Source organism: Camelus dromedarius, chromosome 8 (assembly GCF_036321535.1).
Source record: "Camelus dromedarius isolate mCamDro1 chromosome 8, mCamDro1.pat, whole genome shotgun sequence".
NCBI lineage: Eukaryota > Metazoa > Chordata > Mammalia > Artiodactyla > Camelidae > Camelus > Camelus dromedarius.
This window is the reverse complement of record NC_087443.1, coordinates 75,554,894-75,577,445: the sequence shown is the minus strand read 5'-3', so window position 1 is coordinate 75,577,445 and position 22,552 is coordinate 75,554,894. Positions and strand designations below refer to the sequence as shown.

At 39.5% G+C, this 22,552-nt stretch overlaps 1 protein-coding gene across 1 annotated transcript; it reads right to left on the bottom strand.

The window, feature by feature from the left end:
• Positions 1–4,340: 4,340 nt before the first annotated feature.
• On the bottom strand, positions 4,341–21,993 carry C8H10orf88 (chromosome 8 C10orf88 homolog). The gene is made up of 6 exons (XM_031461928.2): positions 21,696–21,993; positions 20,722–20,925; positions 19,858–19,930; positions 17,566–17,772; positions 10,989–11,443; positions 4,341–7,729 (listed from the first exon to the last, which is right to left on the bottom strand). The coding sequence occupies exons 1-6, from the start codon at positions 21,857–21,859 to the stop codon at positions 7,495–7,497; spliced, it is 1,338 nt and encodes a 445-aa protein (XP_031317788.2). The 5' UTR covers positions 21,860–21,993; the 3' UTR covers positions 4,341–7,494.
• Between the last annotated feature and the right edge of the window lie 559 nt (positions 21,994–22,552).

Genomic DNA, 22,552 nt, shown 5'->3' with positions numbered 1-22,552 from the left:
ATCTTCCCAGGAAATCAAGTTCATCTGGAATCAGCCATCTGCTTAATCTAACACAATGAAATTGGGGAACAGTGAGCCAGGAGAGAAGCTTAAACAATTCTACTGCTGAGCATACTTATTACAGTTAAACCATCCAGATCTGGATGAAGGCCACCTGGAAAAAATTTTTTTTTAAAAACCCAAAACTTTAGGGAACAGGATATTTCATCAAACCTGTAAGTTGAGAGAGAGGGATGGAATCACCCCTGTTAGGAGGAATTAAGATTCAAGATTGAAGAGCTCACTTCAGCAGCACAGCCACTGTCCAGCTCCAGCTGCTACACTATCAGGCCACAGGCATCGTGACATCAACTCTCTGGACACCGGCTCTTTCATGGAGTTCTGAATTCTGTTCCACGTGTAGGTATATTTTAGGCCCCATGAAATAGAAATACTATATGGATCACTTAATTCTAAGTCTTTACCTTTTCAAGTTTTATTTCCCTCACATTAAGTTTCAGGATTTGATTGGGAATCAAAAGAAGGTTTAAAATTTCAAATAAAAAATAAGAACAAAAGACAGAAGCGTGGGGAGGTTAAAAACACTCTAACACTTAATGGTTCAGTTATAGAAGACTGGTTAGACTTTGTCTTAGCTACACAGTGAAATAATATGGAGTCATTTACTAGGATTCAAGCACATGCTCACCGGAAGATTTTCACACTTTATAGTTAGATAAAAGGATTACAAAAATGAAAGTTGAATAGGATACCTGTTCTAAGTCAGGTGTGTATGATTTAAGGCACTCAGACCCAGCCAGTCTAGGAATATGAGATGAGGAAGCTCCGGCTGTGGACAAGACGGCTTAGATCCGCTCCTTCCTGCTCTTCCTGCAAAGAGTAACTTCATCATTTCGGGAGGAGGAGGGAACAAAGGTCAAACAAAGGAGAACTCTGAAAGTTGGACAGGAACGCAAACTGGTTAGGGACCCTAGGCCCGGATAAGCAATACAGCATCAGGACAGAAGCGGGGGCCTGGTCCTAGTGTTTTCCAACTCTGAATCTAGCCAACGAAGGTGGCTCTAGGGGGCTCATTTCCCCTGGATTTATAAGCCCAGGCTAGCCCAGCACGGGTGGCAAGGCGGACAGTGTGGGAGCCCCCTGACAGGAAGAAGCAAGGGGATGTGCTCTTCCCCCTCACTGGTCCTGACACTCCTCCCCTCCACTGAGAGGCAGTGGGGTGGCCAGTTGGCAGCCCAAAGGGGATCCCACCATATCAAGTGTCTTTGTCCTCACTGGCCAGAGGTTCCCTTCTCCCACATAGATGTAGCAGGTGGCTCTAGCCTGGGGAATCACCTTCTGCTCCATCAGGCAGCATGGTTGGGGGCCTAGGAGCCCCAGTGGCACCAGAGAAACTAAACAGATCAAAATAGCACAGTAAAGCCTCTGAATATTAAATTGTCATTGGAACCTTATCCCACAAAAGTAGACCAGGACTTGCATTCAAACCTAAGCAGGGTGACTATCTGATAAAATTAAAGATTTTTCAAAGACCTAGTCTCTTAACATAATAGCAAAAATATCCAGGATTCAATGGAAAATCACCTGTCAGACCAAGAACTAGAGAAGTAATATCTGAATGAGAAAAGACAATGAACTGATGCTAACAGCAAGATGAATGAAATGTTGGAATTATCCAAAAAGCATTTAAAGCAACCATCCTAAAAAGGCTTCAGCAATCAATAAGAAATCTTCTCGAAATAATGAAAATACAGAAATGTCAGTAAAGAAATGGAAGTTATAACAAAAGAACCAAATAGAAATTATACAACTAAAAAGTACATTAACAGAAACACACACACACACACACACACACACACACACACACACACACACACACACTGGAATACTACTCAGCCATTAAAAAGAATAAAACAATACCATTTTCAGCAACATGGATGGACCTGAAGATCATCATACTAAGTGAAGTAAGCCAGAAAGAGAAATAAAAATGCCATATGATATCACTGATATGTGGAATCTTTAAAAAAGGACACAAGTGAACTTATTTACAAAACAGAGACAGACTCACAGACATAGAAACCAAATTTACGGTTACCAAGGAGAAAGGGGATGGGGAGGGATAAATTGGGAGCTTGGGATTTGCAGATACTAACTACTATATATAAAATAGATAAACAACAAGGTCCTACTGTATAGCACAGGGAACTATATTCAATACCTTGTAATAGCATATAATGGAAAAGAATATGACAAAGAATATATATACACACATATATACATAAGTATATATGTGTATCTGTATATATGTATATATATGTATATCACAGATATATCTGAATCACTATGCTGTACACCAGAAATTAACACAACACTGTACATTGACTATACCTTAATAATAACAATAAAAAAAGAACTACTGCTCAATATAATTGACTTTGCATGTGACTTCCCTATAGCCTACAATAGGATACAGAAGAGGGACTTTCAGCTGTATTGGCATAGTAATGATGCTAAGAAACACATATGTCACTCTTGCTATTTAAGAAGATAGAGGAGAAAGAGAGAGAGAAAAATTTAACATTTGCTGGACAACTCCTATATACCAGGCCTGTGTGAGGCAACTACTATAAACTTCATGTAAGAAAATGAAATAGACTGTGGTATCTCCAATTGTGGAGATGAGAAAACTGAGGCAAGAAAGATAAGAGCCACTCATCCAGAGTTATACAGTAGGAATAACTGGGATGGAAGGAGAATTCAGGTTTGTCTGTCCTTATGCTTTTTCCTTCAAGTCAGCTTGGTAATGTTCTCGGAGAGCACTTGGAGAGAAAAATGTCAAAATGGTAGAAAACTAAAATTCTGGGCTGCTGTCCTATACAGGGCATGAGACTGTCCTTAAGAGTGAGGACCTAGTGATGTAAGAAAAGGAAGGGGCAGCTAGGAAGATTTGCCTTCACTAGGGAGAGGTGGCCATGGAAGAGGAGTTGCTTCACCTTTCAGCAGCCTTGGATTTCAAATGTCAAAGGTGATCAGTTCTAAAGAAGCAGGTTTTCTACCAAATTCCACATGGGCACAGGGAACAGAAAGATGGAAACAAGGAGAAGGACAAGAGTCCTGGACTCCAGGCACATCCTGCCCGCTTACCTGATAGAGTGGTTGGCAGAGTGGTAAAGCTCCTCGAGTCTGTTGCTGCTTCTCTAGAGTGAATAGATGGTGAATAGATGTTGCATGGTTTGACATCCAATTTGGATGCCTTTTATGTCTTTTTCTTGCCTAATTGCTCAGGCTAGAATTCCCAGTTCTATTTTGAATAAAAATAAATGACACTCGGTATAGCATATCATCCTTTCAATATGCTGCTGAATTCATTCTGCTATTTCTTAAGGACTTCTGCATCAATGTTTGTAAGGGACGTTGGTCTGTTGTTTTCTGGTTGGGTCTTTGTCTAGCTTTGGAATCAGGGTAATCCTGGCCACATAGAATGAGTTAGGAAATGTTCCCTCCTCTTCAAGTTTGTCGACAAGTTCAAGAAAGATTGGTATCAGTTCTTTAAATGTTTGGTACAATTCACCAGTGAAGTCGTCAGGTCTAGGGCTTTTCTTTGTTGGGATGTTTTTAATTACTGATTTAATCATCTCACTAGTTATATGTCTATTCAGATTTTCTATTTCTCTGTAATTTAGTCTTGGTAGAGTTCTGTGTTTCTAGGAGTTTGCCCACTTCTTCTAGATTATCCAATATTTTTGTCCTATAATCGTTCACAGCACTCTCTTGTAATTTTTATTTCTGTACCACCAGTAGCAATATCCCTACTTTCATTTCTGATTTTAGTAACTTGAGTCTTCTTTTTTTCTTAGTCTAGCTAAAGGTTTCCAATTTTGTTGATCTTTTTGAAGAACCAACTTCTGGTTTCATAGAGTAATTACTGATAAGGAAGCATCTCTGTCATTTTGATATTTGTTTTCTATAGTTCTTTCAACTTTTCTATCCCTTATTTCCTGCATTACTGTCTTTTGTGTTCAGTCAATTTTTTGTACTGAAATGTTTAAATTTCTTTCTCATTTCCATTATGTATATTCTCTAGCTCTTTTCTTTGTGGTTACTATGGGGATTTATAATACTAAAGTTGTAATACCCTAATTTTGTGTTTACACCAGTTTAAATTCAATAACATACAAAAACTTTGCTCCTTTACAGCTTCATCCCCACCCCTTTTGGTTTTTGATGTTACAGAATTTTATCTCTATAAATTATGTGCCCCAATACACAAACTAATAATTCTTTTAAATGCATTCGTCTCTTAAATTATGTAGAAAACAAGATCTGGAGTTCCAGGCCAAGTTTATGATAATACTGTTTATTAGAATGATAATCGTTTTTTCCCTTTAAGCATATTAGTCTCTTAAATCATGTATAAAACAAACAGTGCAATTACAAACCATTTTTACAATATTTTACAATAATATCAGCTTTTATAATTGTCTTTACCTTTATTGAGGTCTCTATTTATCCACATGGCTTCAAGTTACTATATACTGTCCTTTTATTTCACTTTGCAGAACTTTCCTGAGCATTGCAGGGCAGGTGTAGTAGTAACAAACTCCCTCAGCTTCTGTTTATCTGGAAATGTGACAATTTCTTCCTCACTTCTGAAGGATAGTTTTGCTGGAAATAGGATTCTCAGTTGTCAAGTTGCTTTTGTTTTTAGTATTTTGAATATATTTCTTGTTTTCAGGCCTCCAAAGCTTCTGATGAGAAGTATTCTAAGAATCTTACTGATTGTCCCCTATATGTGTTGACTTTTTTTTTCTTTTTCTGCTTTGAAGATTCTATCTTTGGTTTTTGAAAGTGTAATTATAATGCATCTTTGCGTGGGTCTCTTTAATTTCAGCTTATTTGCAGTCTGTTAAGCTTCTTGGATGTCTAAATTCATGCCTTTCATCAAATGTGAGAAGTCTAGAGCCATTAATTCTTCAGTTATTCTCTCTGGCCCTTTGTCTCTCTCTTCTCCTTCTGGGATTCCCATGATGTATTTTTTGGTCTGTTTCATGGTATCTCACAGGTCCCTTAGGCTCCATTCACTTTTTTCCCAAATAGAATAATTTCCCTTGTCCTATTTTCAAGTTCATTAATTCTTTCTTTTTCCTGTTTGAATCTGTGTCTGAATTCCTCTAGTGAATTTTTCATTTGTTACTGTACTCTTCAGCTCCAGAATTTTTTTTGGTTCAATTTTAGGTTTTCTATCTTTTTGATATTTCCATTTTGTTTATACATCATTTTCTTCACTTTGTCCACATTGTCCTTTAATTCTTTGAATATCTCTTAAGACAATTGTTTAACGATATTAGTTTAGTATATCTGCCATCAAGTCTTTTCCAACACACACACACACAGGTTGACAGGCACATGGTAGATAAAGAGGCAGATATAATGTAATTCAGATCTTCAGAAGCAGAAGTTGGAAAGATTAATAAGATGAAAGTGAGAAATTAATGTTCATCTGAATTGTTTCTAATACTATAATCATATGTTACTTTTATTATTTTATAAAACATGTGTACTCATTATAATAAAACATTTCTATAACTACAGCCCTACTCACTAGGATTTTAAAGTGTACTTAAATTAATTTTTATAAAGAAGACTATTTGTTTTCTGGTTTACTTTTTAAAAAACATTTTCATTGTTTTCAACAGAAACCTGGACAGTTAATTCATTTGTGCTCTATTTGATAATAAACAGAATGTAATCTACAAAATATATGTGGCATTCTTAAAAGAAAGGGAGAATATTTCTTTTAAAGCACTAAGTTTCATTGTTTCTTAAACCAGTGGATTTTAACTGTACCACCATACTGACACATTAATAATGGCAAGCAAATAAGGAAAAGTATTTAAATTCTAATACATAGGTTTCAGTCTTTTAATTAATTAATGTGAACTCAGAAATAAAGGTTAACAGAATTTTGCTATCTTGTAATAGGTCAAATTCAAAGTCTTATTTCATATTAGTCTGAACTAAAGACTTTATCTCTCTAGAGAGATTTTACCATCTACAAACTGGACAATTCAGTTCAAGAATATTTTGTCATCTCTTTTCAACACTGAACCCTTTATACATTGTTTTGATGTGACCATATTTCTGTTTCAGATGTAATCAAGATGAGCCTTGTAAGATGAATCCTGTAAGGAGGTATTCTGTAAATCAACATACTACAACTACTAGGAGCTGTAAAAACAAAGGGTTCAGCTTGCAGTGAGACACATTTCTCCTGAGTGACAAAAGAAATAATATCTTACAGCTATGGATGTTGTGAATGTCCCATAAATTAGAAAAGACTAGAAAAATAGGCAAATTCTCAAATGGCTATAGTGAAGTATGTTCCATTTACTGTGTCACCTTTGAAGTATGATACAAATGAACAAAAAGTATATAAATTAGCCCTCATTTTAAAGAATTGACCAAAATAGTGAATGAGTGTGAAACTCCTCTTCTCATAAAATAAAACATGTTAAGCAAAGATTAGTTGAAAATAAAATTTTCTATTTACTTAGACAAGTAGTTACCAGAGTGGATATACTTATTTTTTTAAATACAAATACATCACCCTTCTACACACACACAATAGTTATAATTTCTAAAATTTCTAAAAATAAGTCTGCCAGAGAGAACTACAATCTCCTTGATTCATATGCCTTAACCCTTCAATGCAGAACCACGGCATTTTACAATGTAAACATACAGAAAAGGGCTCTGAAAAGAGGGACCTGTATCAACTCAGAAAGGAAGAGAGAACCTGATACTTTCTGGGTTGACTGAGATAAAACAAGATGACTTCTCTCATTTTACATTGTCACTAAATCTAAAATAATTATTCTAACAAGGGAAAGGCTGGTTCTGATTTTTTACTTCTCTACCTACTGTTACACTATACTGGAAAAATAATATTAAAAACCCCAGTGTAAACTAATTTTACATGTGCCAAATACAGCATCTTCTTCATTATCTGGGACAAATAATACAAAATGTAAATCACTGATTTGAATTAAAGGTTCTAAGTCTTAAATATCCAATTCTCCAAAAACAAGTAATTAGAAAAAGAAAAATTATCAAATATTCTAAGCATTATTTTTTATACTTGTAAGACTAAAGCCTTTGTATAAATAAAAAATGTACTTCTATGAAATACACATACAACACAAACTAATGAACTGCATTAGAAATTCTTAAAATCTTAAACGCTTAGCCCAGAAGTATACATAAATTTCTGTAAGTGAAAAATATTGCAAACAAAAATAACTTATGACCCTATCATGATACAGTACTGGATTTATGAGTGCAGTAAAAATGAACACTGAGGTCACTTTTTGAAAAAAAATGGTGATTTTTCAAAGAACATCAAATACTTGATTTTTATAAAGTTTTTGGGGGGTTTTGACTTTGTAATAAATATGTAATAAATATCTGTAGTACATAGTACGTGCTGAGTGCTTATCTTTCTCCATTTGAAAGTCTTTCTCCAGAGTCATAATGTCTTAGAGGCATCCCAGAGGGTGGGGAGTTGGGGTGTTGCAGCAAGTCCATTAACAAAGCAATCTTATTATCAATGTGCTCCTGGAGTTTATATATTCGCTGATCAATGTAGTCCGTAAGCTTCTTTTCCATCAGTTCCATATTTTTAGAAAGGATCTTTTCTAAGTAGAAACAAATAGGTTGCTCTTCCATTCTAAAAGTAAATTAAAAAAAAATAATATAAAATCATCCCTAATATTATAACAAAAACAACCAAACTACAGTACAAGCAGCAGCCAACGTAAATTGCTGAAATTTGTCTCCACACTGTGCTTGGTCTCCTTACAACATGTTTCAGGTTCTAAAACACATACACAACAGACGACCACAATCTTGAATGCCCAAAGTATTCGCATTTCTTCAATTCTTTACTTAAGCATTCAATTGAAATGAGAATATAAAAATGAAGATGACAGAATTTCTAGCCTCAAAGAAAAACAAGTCTTTAGAAAAGTTCTTTTTGATTCTGAGCTCAAAATCAAGAGTGATCATGCTGATTTTTTTTTTAAGTTCTCCATGTATGTCTTCCAAGTAATTCCCCAAGCAAACATACAATTTAAATAGTTTTTCTCTTTTTTCATTCACACAACCTTATCAAATTACTGGAACCTCCACTGAACAACTGTGTTTAGGTTTTGGTGTGGACAGAAGTTTTCATTTCTCTGGGATAAATTCCCAGAGATACAATTGCTGACTCACATGGTAACTGTATCTTAGCTATTAGAAACGGCCAAAATACATTTTAGAGGGGCTGTACCATTTTTAGTCCCCACCAGTGATGTATGAAAGATCCAGTTTCTCCACATCCTGATCAGTATCTGGTATTCCTACCATTTTTTAAACTTTTACTTCAGACACGTGAGTAACTGTAAAGTGGTATCTTGTGGGTTTAATATGTGTTTCCTTAACAGCCACGAGACCAATGTTGATCATCTTTTCACGTGCTGATTTGCTATCGGAACATCCTCTCGGGTAAAACGTCTCTTTATGTCTTTTCCCCATGTCCTAACTGGATTTTTAAAATGTTGAGTTTTGACAGTTCTCTTTATATTTTAGATATAAGCCATCTGTTGCATTTGTAATTTGCAAATATTCTGTCCCACTTTGTAACTTGTATTTTATTCCTCTTAAGAGATTCTTTCACAGGGCAGAAGATAAACATTTTTATGGTGTCCAATATATCAAATTTTCAATTATCCTGCTTTTGGTGTCATATCTCAGAAGTCTTTAGGTCTCCAAGATTGTCTCCTATATATTATTAGAAAAGTTTTATAGCTTTATGTTTTACATTTAAGTCCGTGATCCATTGTCAGTTAATTTTTGCATAAGGTACTAAGTTTAGGTCATGTTTTACTTTTTACCCAGTGGATATCCAATTGCCCCAGCACCATGTGTTTAAGACTATTCTTTTATTGAATTGCTGTTGCATCTTTGTCAAAATCAGTTGAGTAGATTCGTGTGGGTCTATTTCTGGGCCCTTTATTATGTTCCGTTGACCTACGATTCTTTCCCTCTGCCCACACTACACAGGCTTAGATAGAGACTCTCCCTGTGTAAGACTTGACATTGGGAAGAGCGATTCCTCCCATTTCATTCCTCTTTTCTAAAGGTTGCTTTAGCTATTCTACCTCTTTTGCTTTTCATATAATTTTTAAAAATAACCTTGTCTATGTCTACAAAGTATTGTGCTGGGATATAATATGCATTACTTTAAGCCTGCATATCCATGGGGGAGAACTGACAACTTTCCTGTGTTAGAAACTGAATTTGTAATTTACAAGTTCCCAGGAAAGAAGTGGGAGGGTACAGCTTAGTGGTAGAGTGCATGAGGTCCTCCTTTCAATCCCCACTACCTCCATTTAAAAAATAAGTAAATCAACAAATGAATAAATAAACCTAGTTACCATTCCCCCAACCCCCCCAAAAAACCAAAAAAACCCACCCTAGTTGAAAAAATAATAACACCATTAAAAAAAAACTTCCCAGGAAAAAAATATCATGGCCCAGCTGGTTTCATTGGAGAATTCTACCAAACATTTTAAGAAGAGTTAACATAAAATATACACAATCTATTCTAAGATGTAGAACTTATTTTATGAGGCCATTATTACCCTAATATAAAACCAAAGACAATGTAAGGAAAATACTGACGAGTATCTCTAATAAATTAGATGCAAAAATATTCAGCAAAATGTTAAGTCAAATTCAGCATTGTATAAAAAAGAATTATAGCCCATGAATAAGTGGGATTTATTCTAGGTATGCAGGGTGGGTTCAATATTTGAAATTAATATAATTCACTATATCAACAGACTATAGGATAAAATGCATATGTTCATATTAATTGCCAAAGAAAAACTATTTGACAAAATGCTATACTCATCTATGACAAAAGACACTCTCAGATAACTAGAAACTAAGGAACGCTAAGCCCCACAGTCCCTAAGCAATCTGACTTCTTTCCACCTTTTGGAATCATTGTATGTTTGCTGTAGTATGTCCAGGGATTTTCAGAACAGGGATATTCCACTTCAGCTAGACCCAGAAGAAGTTTTAAAATCTGTTTTAGTTTTTCTATGTTTGCTTCCATATCCTAAAGCCGTTAGTTAACATTGATAAAGACTATGAACAGTTAAAGACTACTGCTGCCTTTCCATTTCCATGCAGAATAAGAACCACCTTTTTTTCCAATCATGTACTAAACTCCTCAAATTTCAATGCTGTTGGAGACATTAAGAAAATTTCAACCAATAAAACTACCTCATTTTAAAAACTCATGTGAAAAAAACTAAGCCTAAAGATTTAAACAGGAAGGAAAAAGAGTTAATCCAGAACTATGAACAGAGTCCTGAATTCCAGTCTACTGCAATGTTTGGACACAGTACATCTACATAAGGACGGGGAACATGCTAACGCTTAGGCACCCCTCACTCAAAGCAGGCGGGCAAAACACTGAAGTTATGCGATCAGGGGGTAAGGGCCTATATGCTATAAATAACTGAGAGCTCAAAAATGTGTAGATGCCTCCAAAATCGGCCTACGTCACACAATATCTACAAAGGAACACTGGTACAAGGCTCACTTCATACAATCAGGCAAACATGGACATATGGTTACACAGCTCCTCTCCATCCACACATGTAACTCTACTCCAGCCCTTACCTGATGCTCACCCTCCTTCCACAAAAAGCCTGAGATGTGCTCCGCACCTCCACGCCTCCAGTTTTACACACCTCCTCCACATTCTACTCTGCAGAACATTTCTTTCCTCTAAGTGTCTTAATGGTAAAATGCAAAAGCTCCTAAAATTACTCTGGAAACATTTTCAGGCAGTAGTTTCTGAAAAAACCTGTTCTCCTCCAGCTGCCTCTCCCACCCAGCAAAGCTGAGCCCCACTTGCCCTGAGTACTTACGTGACACCAGCAGTGCCTTCAGCGGGCGCGGTGATGCCTTCCTGCCACTTGCTGGTAGGCCCCACACGGAGATGGCTCACTTGGCTACATAAATTCTGCAGGAGAGGCAGCAGCTCGGAGTTGGGTATATGTGAGCTGTCACTCGCCTTCTTTGGTAAGAAAGAAGATACTGCTTTCTTAAGATCATTCTCAAGAAGAGAATGGTTTTGTGGCACAATTTTACACTCCTGGAGGTTTGTGATGGCTCCTCCACCAGCTGGCTGTGCACTTTTATCAACGGAAGCTTTGAAGTCTTCAGTCACGTTTCCGGATGTCAATCCAGTTCTGAAAGGAAAAGGTGTGGAGGATGACTTGGCGAAGGCTCCTGAGGTAGATGAGGAGTGTAGTCCAATCATATGCTTGTATCCGGAATTTCCCAAAACCGACTGAAGCTGCTCTCCAATGGGAACGCAATTCTAAGCAAGAGAAATACGGAAATATTAACACTAATCATGAGGGCAGCTCCTTCCGGAGTGACTGACAGTCAGGCACTGCGCCTTCCTTCACTCGATCCCTAGTATATCCAGACGGAGTCGGCTACCGTCACCGTCGCACTGTTAAGTTGAGGAGACCGAGACTAAAGGTGACTTGGCCAAGGTACACAACCAGTCAGTGGCAGGACCGGGACCAGGACCCCAGGCCACCTAACTCCAGAGCCAGGACTTTTAATCATTTCACTGTAGTTTTGCTAAGGAAAATATTGAAATAAATATCACTCCTCGTAAAGTTGCACGGGCATATTTTAATGTTTCCACTACAAAGGCCTCCTTAATTTACGGTAATAAAATGCAGTATTCTCAACTGAGTCACGATAATTGATACCTTTCATACAACTAAAAGTCACCTGTCCACTTTCACATGTGGTAAGCCAACCTAAGGATATCTTCTGCAACTCATTTTTCATGGAAGTTACACTAGCTAGTTACATACATAGAGTCTGATGATCTATGGGTACACTTGTGACATTTTTCAGTGACTAAAATGAGCCACCTATTGTCTGTCTCAGATTTAATAATTTGTAAGGATAATCCATTATGTTCTGTGGCCTCAGCCCAGCCGGCTGTGCTGCGTGACTTCCTGAGAAGCCCTGGCTCACCTCTGAGAGGAGGTCACATGTCTCCTCTACAGGGCACATTCTTGCTATGCTGTCCAGTATTTCGACAGGAGAAAAGCAAATCTGCCCCCAGCCTAGACAGCCGTTAGCAATTCTGAACACAGAGCTCTGCTAGAGAGACTTGTCAGGGGACAGCATCTCATTCTCACTGTTGCTCAGTACCTGGTGAGAGAGGCTGACAAAAGTATTATTCAAAATTAGCTGAAGACGGTTCACAAATTTTCTAGATATTCTGAAAAATTTTTCTTGGATTAAGCCAGCCCAAAACTCATTCATTTATCAAATATTTACCATAAATCTACTCTGTGTTAGGTACTATTTCCTATACTAAAAATAAGACAGTGAACAAAACAAATGAAAATTGCTGATTGCTGATCTGTGGATACTATAATCTAGAGAGCAGGGAGAGACAGAAAACAAAGACCGACAATACATCACACAGATGGAGACAGTGATAAACACTGCAGGGAAAATACAGCAGGAAAGGGAATAGTGAGAGCCAGGGAGGTTGGCGGGGCGGGACAGGAGAGCCACCATGCAACTTCTCCCACTGGACTGCACTTTGGAGAAACTCTCTTTATAAGGAAATCTATCGTCTATTAAATGCAATTTTTAAATAAACTTTAAATTACTCCTAAGGGAACATCACTATGTATAATTATATTTACAAAATTTGAAAGTTAGAAAACTCTCCTTTGGTGGAAAGGAGCTTTACTCAATCATTAAGGTAAAACTCAATTATTTTTGGTAGTGGTGTAATTTTAGTACTGCAAAAAAAACTTTGATAGAAAATTGAAAATTCTACAAAACAATAATCACATAAATAGTGAAATTAACCTTAAAATTGTACATCACAATTGATTTGGCAGAAATTTTAATTGGAAAAATGCAATGCAATTAAGGCATTTGCTGTTTTTTTCTGATTTATCATAATATTTTGGTTATTATAAGAAATTCACTGATTATAATAATTAGGCATTTTTCTGAGATGAAGGCTCTCAAGGTAATTATTTTTCACTTTGTGTTAAATATCAATAAATTCACAGGTAAATCTATATGGCAGTGCAGTAAATCAACCAACCTGAGGTGCTGGTGGCTATTCTTCTGCTTCCTTTTGTTTGACTTTATTCAATTCTTAATTTTCTCGAGCTGTCATATGTTGCCTTGCAAGGCACATCAAACCCTTTTAAAAGTAGGCAGAGGAATATGTATAAAATAATTCATACATACTTTGTTTAGGGTCCATGTCATATGTTATGTGAAAAAAAAAAAAATAGAGCAGCCTAAAAAAAGGAAAGCATTTAGGTAGAATCATGTCCATACACTTATATATGTGTACACTTGATTTCATATATGTGCATATATTCTCCCAGATTTCTAAAAAAGTGTTTATCTCTGAACATCTTGTAGGAATTCTGAAAGCATTTTCTTTAACTTTTTAATTATAAAGAATTTGAACAAGTATCACCTTGAAAGGGCAAGGAAAAAGGATATTTTTATTTCAAAGGTGAAAAATAAACAGTGTAAATCCTGAATAACTAAATATATTTTCTTTGAGAAAATGGGGCACGTCTTTCCTTCAGGTAACATTAAATGACAACTACACTGCTAGGCCCTCTGATACAGAATTCCTATTCAATTACTCTGAATTGCTCAAGCAAAAACAAATCAATCAGCACACTTGAACTTCAAATACAAGTAAATAAGGAATCACTTAAATAAAACTTTCTAGAGAACAAGGAGCCACAAGGGACAGGAGAAGCAGGGAGGGCCCAGGAAGCTGCTCCCAGGTCCTCTCCTTCCCCTTCAGGACAGGCCCTGCCCCGAGGGACACACGAAGGCTCCACAGTGTGAGTGTGTGCTCACCCCTCTTCCGCAGAAGGGGCAGTTCTCACCACAAAACGTCCCTACTTTATACTCGACGGAAGGTTACAGGGCTCACATGACCCTTTCCAGAAAGACATTCCGTGGATTCCAGGTTTGTTAACAATAATCAATCCTAAAGAGCCAGGTATCTCCTGTAAGAATCGTTCCATAAATACAGCCTCCCCACTAGAAAAAGGTCCTTTATTAGCATGTTTAAAGGAGATTTAACTGGATCACCTGTTTCTCAGGGTGCTCCCCAAGTGTCCCCATATGTAATGATTTAGCACAGGTGGGGGTGGGGGCAGTGAAGCAGGTTAGAATACATGTGTTGGGTAGGAGGACTGCTATGTGTTTCCACATGATTAAAATTCTAGAAGGACTGATAAAAAAAACGTTGCCTGCCATTCCGGTTCCACAAGGATCAAGTCACTCTCCAGCCAGGGCAGTCGTCCACTGACAGTGCACCCTAAGAGAATTCAGAATGGAGACAAACAGGAACCATTCTGTGCTTTGGATATACTGGCCCCTGGGTAGTTAAGGTGCGTATCTAAGAAAAAATGTCAAATGACGTCAGATTCTTGCATCTTCCTACACATAGAAAAGCACTAAAATCATTAACTTGAGCTGTCTGTTCTCTGTGATTTAACAGAATTCTTTTGACGCTTATACATGTCTTTTCCCAGCAAAACATAAGTTCATATATATCCTGGCTCCTCCCCTACCTCTTCAAAGCAATCTCTCAGAGCTCTCTGACAGGCTGTCTCCAGGGCCACAGTCCTTAGTAAGACCCCCCAAAAACACTTAACTCACAGCTTTTACATTGTGCATTTTTATTTCAGTCGACGGATACTCATCAAGCTGAGAAACAGGAAGAGACTGGGAAAGCACTTTTGCATTTTACCTAATGCACTTGTGAACTGACTGAAACTCGTGAAGAGAAAATATATCATTTTGGGAATTAAACAAAAAGAAAAAACTTAAAGACATAGCAAAAAAGAAAAACTACTTATCCATGTCATTTTTTCCCCCATGGTCGTTTTTAAAAGATAAAAATCAGCCCATAAACTGATTTCAATTCATTAACTCTCTCTAATGCTTCTTAAATCTTGCACACACACAAGTATTTCCTCTGTTTTTAAATTTTTAATCTCCTTCTATCTCCACTGGATCATTCCCCTCAAACATTTATTCTTAAAATGTACTATGCATAAGACTCACCTGGCATTGCCTGTTTATAAGAACTGATTCTTGGATCTCATCCCCAGGGTTTCTGGTCATGGGTGAGGACCAGTGTTCTATACTTTATAAACATTCCAAGGGATTCTGATAAGGGCAGGCTCCTTATCTCTATGATCCTTGAAACCAACCCACTTCACCCTGACTGCCGGCACATTCCAACCACCCATCTACTATCTAATCCCTCAAAATCTGCTTTCTACCTCATCACTATTCAAATCAACCCCTCAAGATCTCCGAGGAATACTTGGTTGATAATACAAAGAGCATATATACTGTATACTTATTAGGAGCCATACACAAGACAGACAGGTTCCTGCTCCCACAAAGCTTATATTTTAGTAAGATAAACAGAATAATACATAAACAACAACAAAAATAGTGAAGAAAGTGCTGATGAAAATATGATACAGATATTGAGTGAAATGCGAATATTTTAAACTGGATGGTTGGAGAATGTCTCATTCAAAAGGGAATATTTAAGATGAGACTGGAATAACAAGAAAAAGGCAGACTCACTAAGGTCAGGAGGAGAGGTTTCTGGCCAAAGAGAACAGGTAAGAGTGCACAGGCCCCCAGGAAGGAGCACATCTGGCTGTCTGCGGAACACACACATCAGAATGCCTAGAGCAAGGCGTCTCCGTGGCAGATGAGGTTGAGGGGGCAAGGAGGGCCCAGGTCTCAGATGCCAGGGTAAGGATCTGGCTTAATTCTGAGTGTGATGGAAGCAGTCAGGGGGTTTACACAGGGGAAGGAAGAGTCCAATTTACCCTGTCAGATCATTCTGGGTGCACTGCAGAGACGGACTGCAGTGGAGCACGAGGACCAGTTAGCAACCTCCTGAGGTAAGGAGGTAAGATGATGGCAGCAGAGAAAGGAAAGCATGGACCCTGTCCTTTCTGAAACTCTCCCTTCCATGGTTTCCACAATCATCATCAACTCCTTTGGGTCTCCTATGTCTGCCCACTGCTCCAATGACACTTGTACTGAATTAATATTGGCAAATCTCACAAAAGTTACATGAGGTTTTCATTTGTACTATTTGTTTTAAACTTTCACATTCATCCTGTGATATGAGCAGTATTATCATTTAGATTGTAAACAAGGAGAATCTCTATTCACTGCTGTCTCTGCTCCTCTGGTTCATTCTCTCTCCCTGTATGCTTACCAAACGTATCTACATCTAGGGTCTTTGCTCCAGTCTCTCCCTTCACCACCTGCCTGTCACCCACGAGGGGTGCTCTTCCCAAACCTCCCTCCATTCCACCACCCCGGCCAGTGTTTCCAAATGCTCCCAGCAGCATCCCAGGGAAGGTTTTATTCACATCTAAAATTCAGTACTCCCCAAATTAAACTCCTTTTCCTCCCAAAGTCACCTCCTTTCTTGGGTCCCTCCTTGGTATACTATTGGCATCACCACTTTCAAAACCTTAGTTTCATGTTTGACTCTATTTTTCTCCAACAATACCAACATTAAGTTAGTCGTCAAGTCCCAATGGCCCCACTGTTTTCGCATCTCACAATCCAGCATCAGGTTACTCCGTCCAAGTCTAGGCTTATTAACCCTCATCTGGACGAGGGAAATAACAGAGAGCTGCTTTCCTTCGTGTGGCCTCCACTTCTACTGACTCATCTTTCCTACTGATTCATTCTGTGCATAACAACGGATTAGAATTTATTCAAACCTAGGTTGAAAACGCCTACAAGGTTTAAAACAGCATTCAAAATCCTCTATGATCCCGCCCCAGTCCCCCGTCCCTTCTCCACTCCAGAGAAACGAACTTCTGTTCATTTCCTACCTACAGCCCATTCCTTCCAGCACTGAAGATTTCATCCATGCTGTTTTCTACCTGTCCAGTGGCATCCTGCAAATCTACTTGCCCAAACCCTCCCTTCTTCTTTCAAGGTTTAGATAAAACGCTACTTCCTCTAATGAGCTTTCCCAGTCCCCCTCGTCATCCCCCACTTAGATGCCCTACCTCACCCAACACCACCGTCAAGCTCCTTAAGGACAGGCTGCAGACTGACCTTTGAGCCCCTAAAGGAACCAAAACAGTGCTTTATTCTCTGAGAAGGTGCTTAAAAAGCACTTGCTGAATGAATGAGCAAGAGAATTCATGACACACTGTGGGGTCTGTAACAAACATATTGCTTTTGAAAGATAGTAGGTCCACAAAATGCTGTTTTTACATAAGTCCGTAAGGGTAACACTCAAATCAGTAATAAGTTGAAAGAAAAAAATGTAAGTCAGCACATGTCCTTTTAAAAAGCCATCATTTAAAAATGTTAATGGCATCAGAAAAGAAATCCATTTCTACTCACCTGCTGCTGAAATCTAACCATATTCATCAACTGCTGAGCTCCAGGTGATAACTTTGACCCCATGGACTCCATGATGGTTTGGACCCTCTCCAGGTCTATCCTTGATCCTAGAGCAGGAGAGCTTGCGGAGGAATTTGTGGAAACTGGCCTCATGTGTACCACCACTTTACTGATGAACACACACTGCTTTTCCCCAAAGGAGAGCAACTGTTATAATACAAAAGTGCAGCAAAATTAATAATGATATTAAAGACAATCATCATTTAAGGCCACTTCTTGTTAATTCCGAAGAGTGAATCATTCAAGATCTAAAAATTAACTTCAAGAACATTTTTAGGTTTCCTCTAGAATATTCACAGTCAGAAAAAGACTCAAAGAATAATGTAAATTTTAAAAGTCCTTTTAAAATAAAAAGGTTAATGTGTAAAAAAAGTGTAATGTGTAAAAAAAGTGTAATGTGTAAAAAATGTTATACTTAACAGTTAAAGGAATTAAAGATACACTATAAAAATCTGAGATCTTAACATACTACAACTTGCTATAACATTATTTAATGTAAGACTGTCCAGAATCCCATGCAAAGTGTTTGCTGAAATACTAAATATAAGCCAGTAATTTGGAATTTAGAGCCGTGGGGAATATGAAGACGACCTAAGAGAACTCAATAGTTGACACACAGAAAGACGAGTCAAGGTGGTTATTTAATGTGTCAAAAGACACCCAATTAACAAAGTCTGAGCTTTCAGCCTAGCCCTTCTGGCTGCTATCCCAGTAATTTTTCCAATGCTTTATGCTGCCTCGTCTTGTCAACGCTTCTAAACCAAAAGACATTTCATGTGTGGTGTGGGGGAGCAAAGGAGGAGAGTGGATAGAAAGCAGGACTGAGAAGCAGACAGGCCTGAGTTCAGTGATGGCTCTGCCTTGATGCCCCTGGGTAAATGTCAACCAGAGTCAGGAGTAAAATGATTTCACATGGTTGTTTTGAGGATTACGTGTTAAAAATTTCCAGTATATATCACTGAGTAAATGCTCAAAGCTATGCAGCAGTAACTATTACTTTTAACTTTCACACACTGCTGCCCCAGGAGAAGCCCTCACACAGACCCAAGGATTTCCCTAAATGAAACACTCTGTGCACGGCCTGGCTCTCCCACAGCACAGTTACACACACCATTCACCTTCAGAGACACAGCAAACCCATAAATCACACAGACGCAGGTGAATACAGACCCATTCAGTAAAAACTCAGCGTGGCCCCAAAGACGTGACTCTCAGCAACACGGAAGGAAATAGCGCATGAGTTGCATACACCCACATTCCAACCTCCATGTTGTCCCTCTTCTGCTTTTTAACCTGAAAGCCTTTCTCACTAGGGAACGTGGCACCTATTATTCACACTGAATTGACTTATTATCTGTCTTGACCACTGTAATATTCTCAACGTTGAGGCCTTCATTCCAATTTATTTCATAAATGCCAACTCCTAGTGCTCAGAACAGTATCTGGCATCAACAGGCACTCAAATGTTTCTTGGATAACGAGTCACTTTATTTAAATGGCTTTGGAAGCTATTACTATATCCACCTAAAACATCATCTTGAGACAATCAGTTCTGTGGTCTTCTGTAAACAATAATCAGCACAGAATTGTAGACATAAAAATAATCAATCCAAGGATTTATTTTCTTCCATCCCCTAGTATTACCCATGAAGTAGGTCCAAACAGGTGAAGAAACTTGCCCAGGGTTCCTCTGCTCGTCAGCAAGAGAGCGCATTTAACAGTCAGGGCTTGTGATTTCCAGCTCAGCACCGTTTCCCTAGACCCTGACGACATCATTAAAGTTCACCTTAACGATACTTTTCATGCTGAAGACACAAGTCCAAATCCCTTTAACTTTGTGGTGCCCTTGTCTGAAACGTCTCTAGTTGTGTTCTGTCTTTTTAACTATTTAGATATTTGGGGACCAAAACTGCTTGTGGTTTTCTTGCCACTTTACTTTTATATAAAGAGAAACAAAATTTTTAATTCAGTTTCTCAAGGCTGAAAAGTACAATACATCTCTATTAACAATAGGACATGACATGATTATGGCTAATAAATGGTCAGATTTTAACAGAAGAATGTTGATTATTTTTTAGAAAAGTTTTTTTTTAACATGTGTACTAAGTATCTCTGAACTAAAACCAGGGACGAAATGGGACTAAGTACATTACCAAACAAACAGAAAAGAAGTACACACAGTAGAAGAGCAACTGTAGTTTTCAATTTAGTTAAAATGTGGGAACGACTTACCTTTATTTTACAAGCATGTGTGGAAGACTCCAATTCTAGGTAATTTTTGTACAAAATAATCTTTTCATGTTCACTAAAAATAAAAGTTAGTTTATTAAAAATTTCATACATCATCACTTTTAACAGTTACATTTAAAAATAAAGGTTTCCACGGCAACATTCAGCTCCTTAGAGTCAGTCTTCCTGGTGAGGCAAAAAGAGTTGGGGCTTCCTTCCGAATTGCACTCAGTATAAAGATGGCATCTGCCACTTACTAGCTACAAAGAGAATTAAATCAGGTATCAAATGTATAATCACGTAGCACAGAGCATGTTTCAAAGCTCAGTAACATGTCTGTTATATTCAACATGCCTAGTCTATGAAACAGTTCATATTTTGATTCATATTAAAAAAAGATTCAGACAGAATCATCACAAAAAATCAGAAAAAAAATCAGAAAGTCTAATAATGGGTTAAATGTGCCGGTATGGTGCAGTCTGGGCGCATGCGGTATCTGTATGGGTTTCCTACAAGAAAATGTTCAAAGTCCCAGACTGACTGGCAAATTCATTTTTGGAAAACAGATGCCTGTGAGTTAAAGAAAACAGACTAGAAACATTTATCAGCACTTTACACCAACAAAACTCTTGCACCAACTTTCCTCTCCTCCTTTAGCTCTCAATTTCTGTATTTATAAAAACAACCAGGCTCATCCAGACTGTCTTTAAGATTCCTAAAGGGCTAAACCTCTATGTCCATTGGTATGTTTTTATCTACTCTCCCCTTGTGTCTGACACTAATATCAGGGAATCAGTAAATATGCAAAAGCTGAAGAAAACAAAACAGTACTTCACAAGAACACCTGCACATGCGTAGGTCACAAACCTGTTGTCCAGAACATTACAAACATTCTTGCCCCTACTGGTTCCACAGTACTCCTCTCCTAAGTATACTTCCATATTTCTTGCTGAACTTAAAATGCCAATAGAAACGATTTCTTCACCTCCACCAGGGTCACATCTCAGGTAAAGGAAGCAGGGGTTTTCATCTTGGCTGTTCAGGTTCCTTTTCAAAACCACCAGGTCCTGGCTGCAAAGAAAATGAAGATATTACACCGCACAGTTCGCTGAACACTATTACTAACCCACTTATTGGACCACAGGGGTTGACATTTTATCCAATTCATTTACATGTGCATTCGGCGGAGTCCAAGCGCCTTGCAACGCATTGAACAAATGCTCAATACAGAATTCCTAAAGAAACGATGTTTTAGACATCAGGGCTCTCCATTCTATTTTCCCCTTGACTTCTACATTTTAAGAACTCTCTGTAATTGCCTCTCCAGTTAAATAAATTTACTAAGCAGCTAGTGTGAATAACAAAATAGTTCAGAATGGGAGGGTGGGGGCGTGCAGAATGGAATAAAGGCCAAAAGTGTGTCCTTTTCAAGATTAAGCTGATGAAGACGTTCGACAATTTTTTTAAACGCCTATTTTGGTAGATAGGAGGGTTTTGTGTGTTTCCTATATATAAGAGAGACGATTCTGCTTCTGACAAGGGCCTCAGAAGCCGACGAGACGGGCACAAGGGGATGTGTGTGAAAGGCCCAGTTCCCTGGTCACCTGCCCCGAGTCCCCAGCGCCCGACACTCACTGGAGTCGCCGCCGGTTCCCGCGGTCCCGCCCCCGCCCTCCGGACACTCGGGCCCTGTCCCCTGGCCCTCGCCGCAGGCCCGGACCCGTCCCCAGCTGGGGGCCCGGGCCCAAACCCTGTCCCCTCCCGGCCCCCGACCCGCTCCCGGCTCCCCCAGCAGCGGGGCTGTCTCAGAGCACAACCCCAGTCCCGCGGGCCCGGCGCACCTCGTGTCAGGCGGCGCCAGCAGCTCCTCCCAGTCGGCGTCCCGGGCGCCGAGATCAGCCCGGGTGAGATGGAGCCTCTGGGCCAGGGCTCCGCATGCGGCATCCCAGGAAGAGGCCAGCGACGGGCGGCGGGTCAGTGGCCCGACCACGATCCCGGTCTCCATTCGGCCACCTCCAGGGCAGGCCAGGCCCGGAACCCCTCTTCCAGTGCTTGAGTTTCCGCCAGACAGAGGGAAGGTGAAGGAGCAGAGCGACTTCCGCCTTCCCAGGCTCCAAACCTGCAGCTTCTTGCCTCTTCTTGCTACCGTAGACACGCATGCGCGTGCGGCCAGAGCGGTCCAAAGGTTCAAAACGTGAGGGGAAGAGCCAAAGGCCGGAGCATGCGCACTGACAGCACCTCGTACAGCCGCTCGGCTGTGCGCAGGAGCAGTCGGTGCGCGCGGAATCCGGTGGTTTTTCGAGGTTGGCAGCAGAGAAGTAGCAGGTGGTGTGGATGCCCGTTGCCAGGCGGACCCGGAAAGTTGGTCCAGTGAGCGGAGTCGGTCGTGAGGTAGGTGTGGTGTCGTGACCCACGCGACCTGAAGGGCCTCCTTCGACCCTCGCTGCCTTTGGAGTTCGCGGGACCCTGGACGCGGCGGCGGCCTGCGGTGGAGTCCGCTTTTCTTTTGACTCCTCACCCCGCTCCCCTCTCACGTTTCCTCCTCGGAGGGTGTCGGGTGGATGCCGGCAGTTCGGCTTCCCCAGGAAGGGGTTCGGACGGTGTCCCCGAGCGGCCGTGGGGCGGTGGCGGGAGGTGTCCGGGAAGCTGTCCCCTCTCAGCTGCCGCCGGGCTGCGCGGCGGGGACCGGCGAGCTCGG

Coding starts and splice junctions, on each gene's coding strand:
- C8H10orf88 (XM_031461928.2), bottom strand. CDS start 21,859: ATGGAGACCGGGATCGTGGTCGGGCCACTGACCCGCCGCCCGTCGCTG. Junction 20,926..21,695: donor CTGGCGCCGCCTGACACGAG/GTGCGCCGGGCC, acceptor TTTTCTTTGCAG/CCAGGACCTGGTGGTTTTGA. Junction 11,444..17,565: donor TGGTTAGATTTCAGCAGCAG/GTGAGTAGAAAT, acceptor TCTCTTGCTTAG/AATTGCGTTCCCATTGGAGA.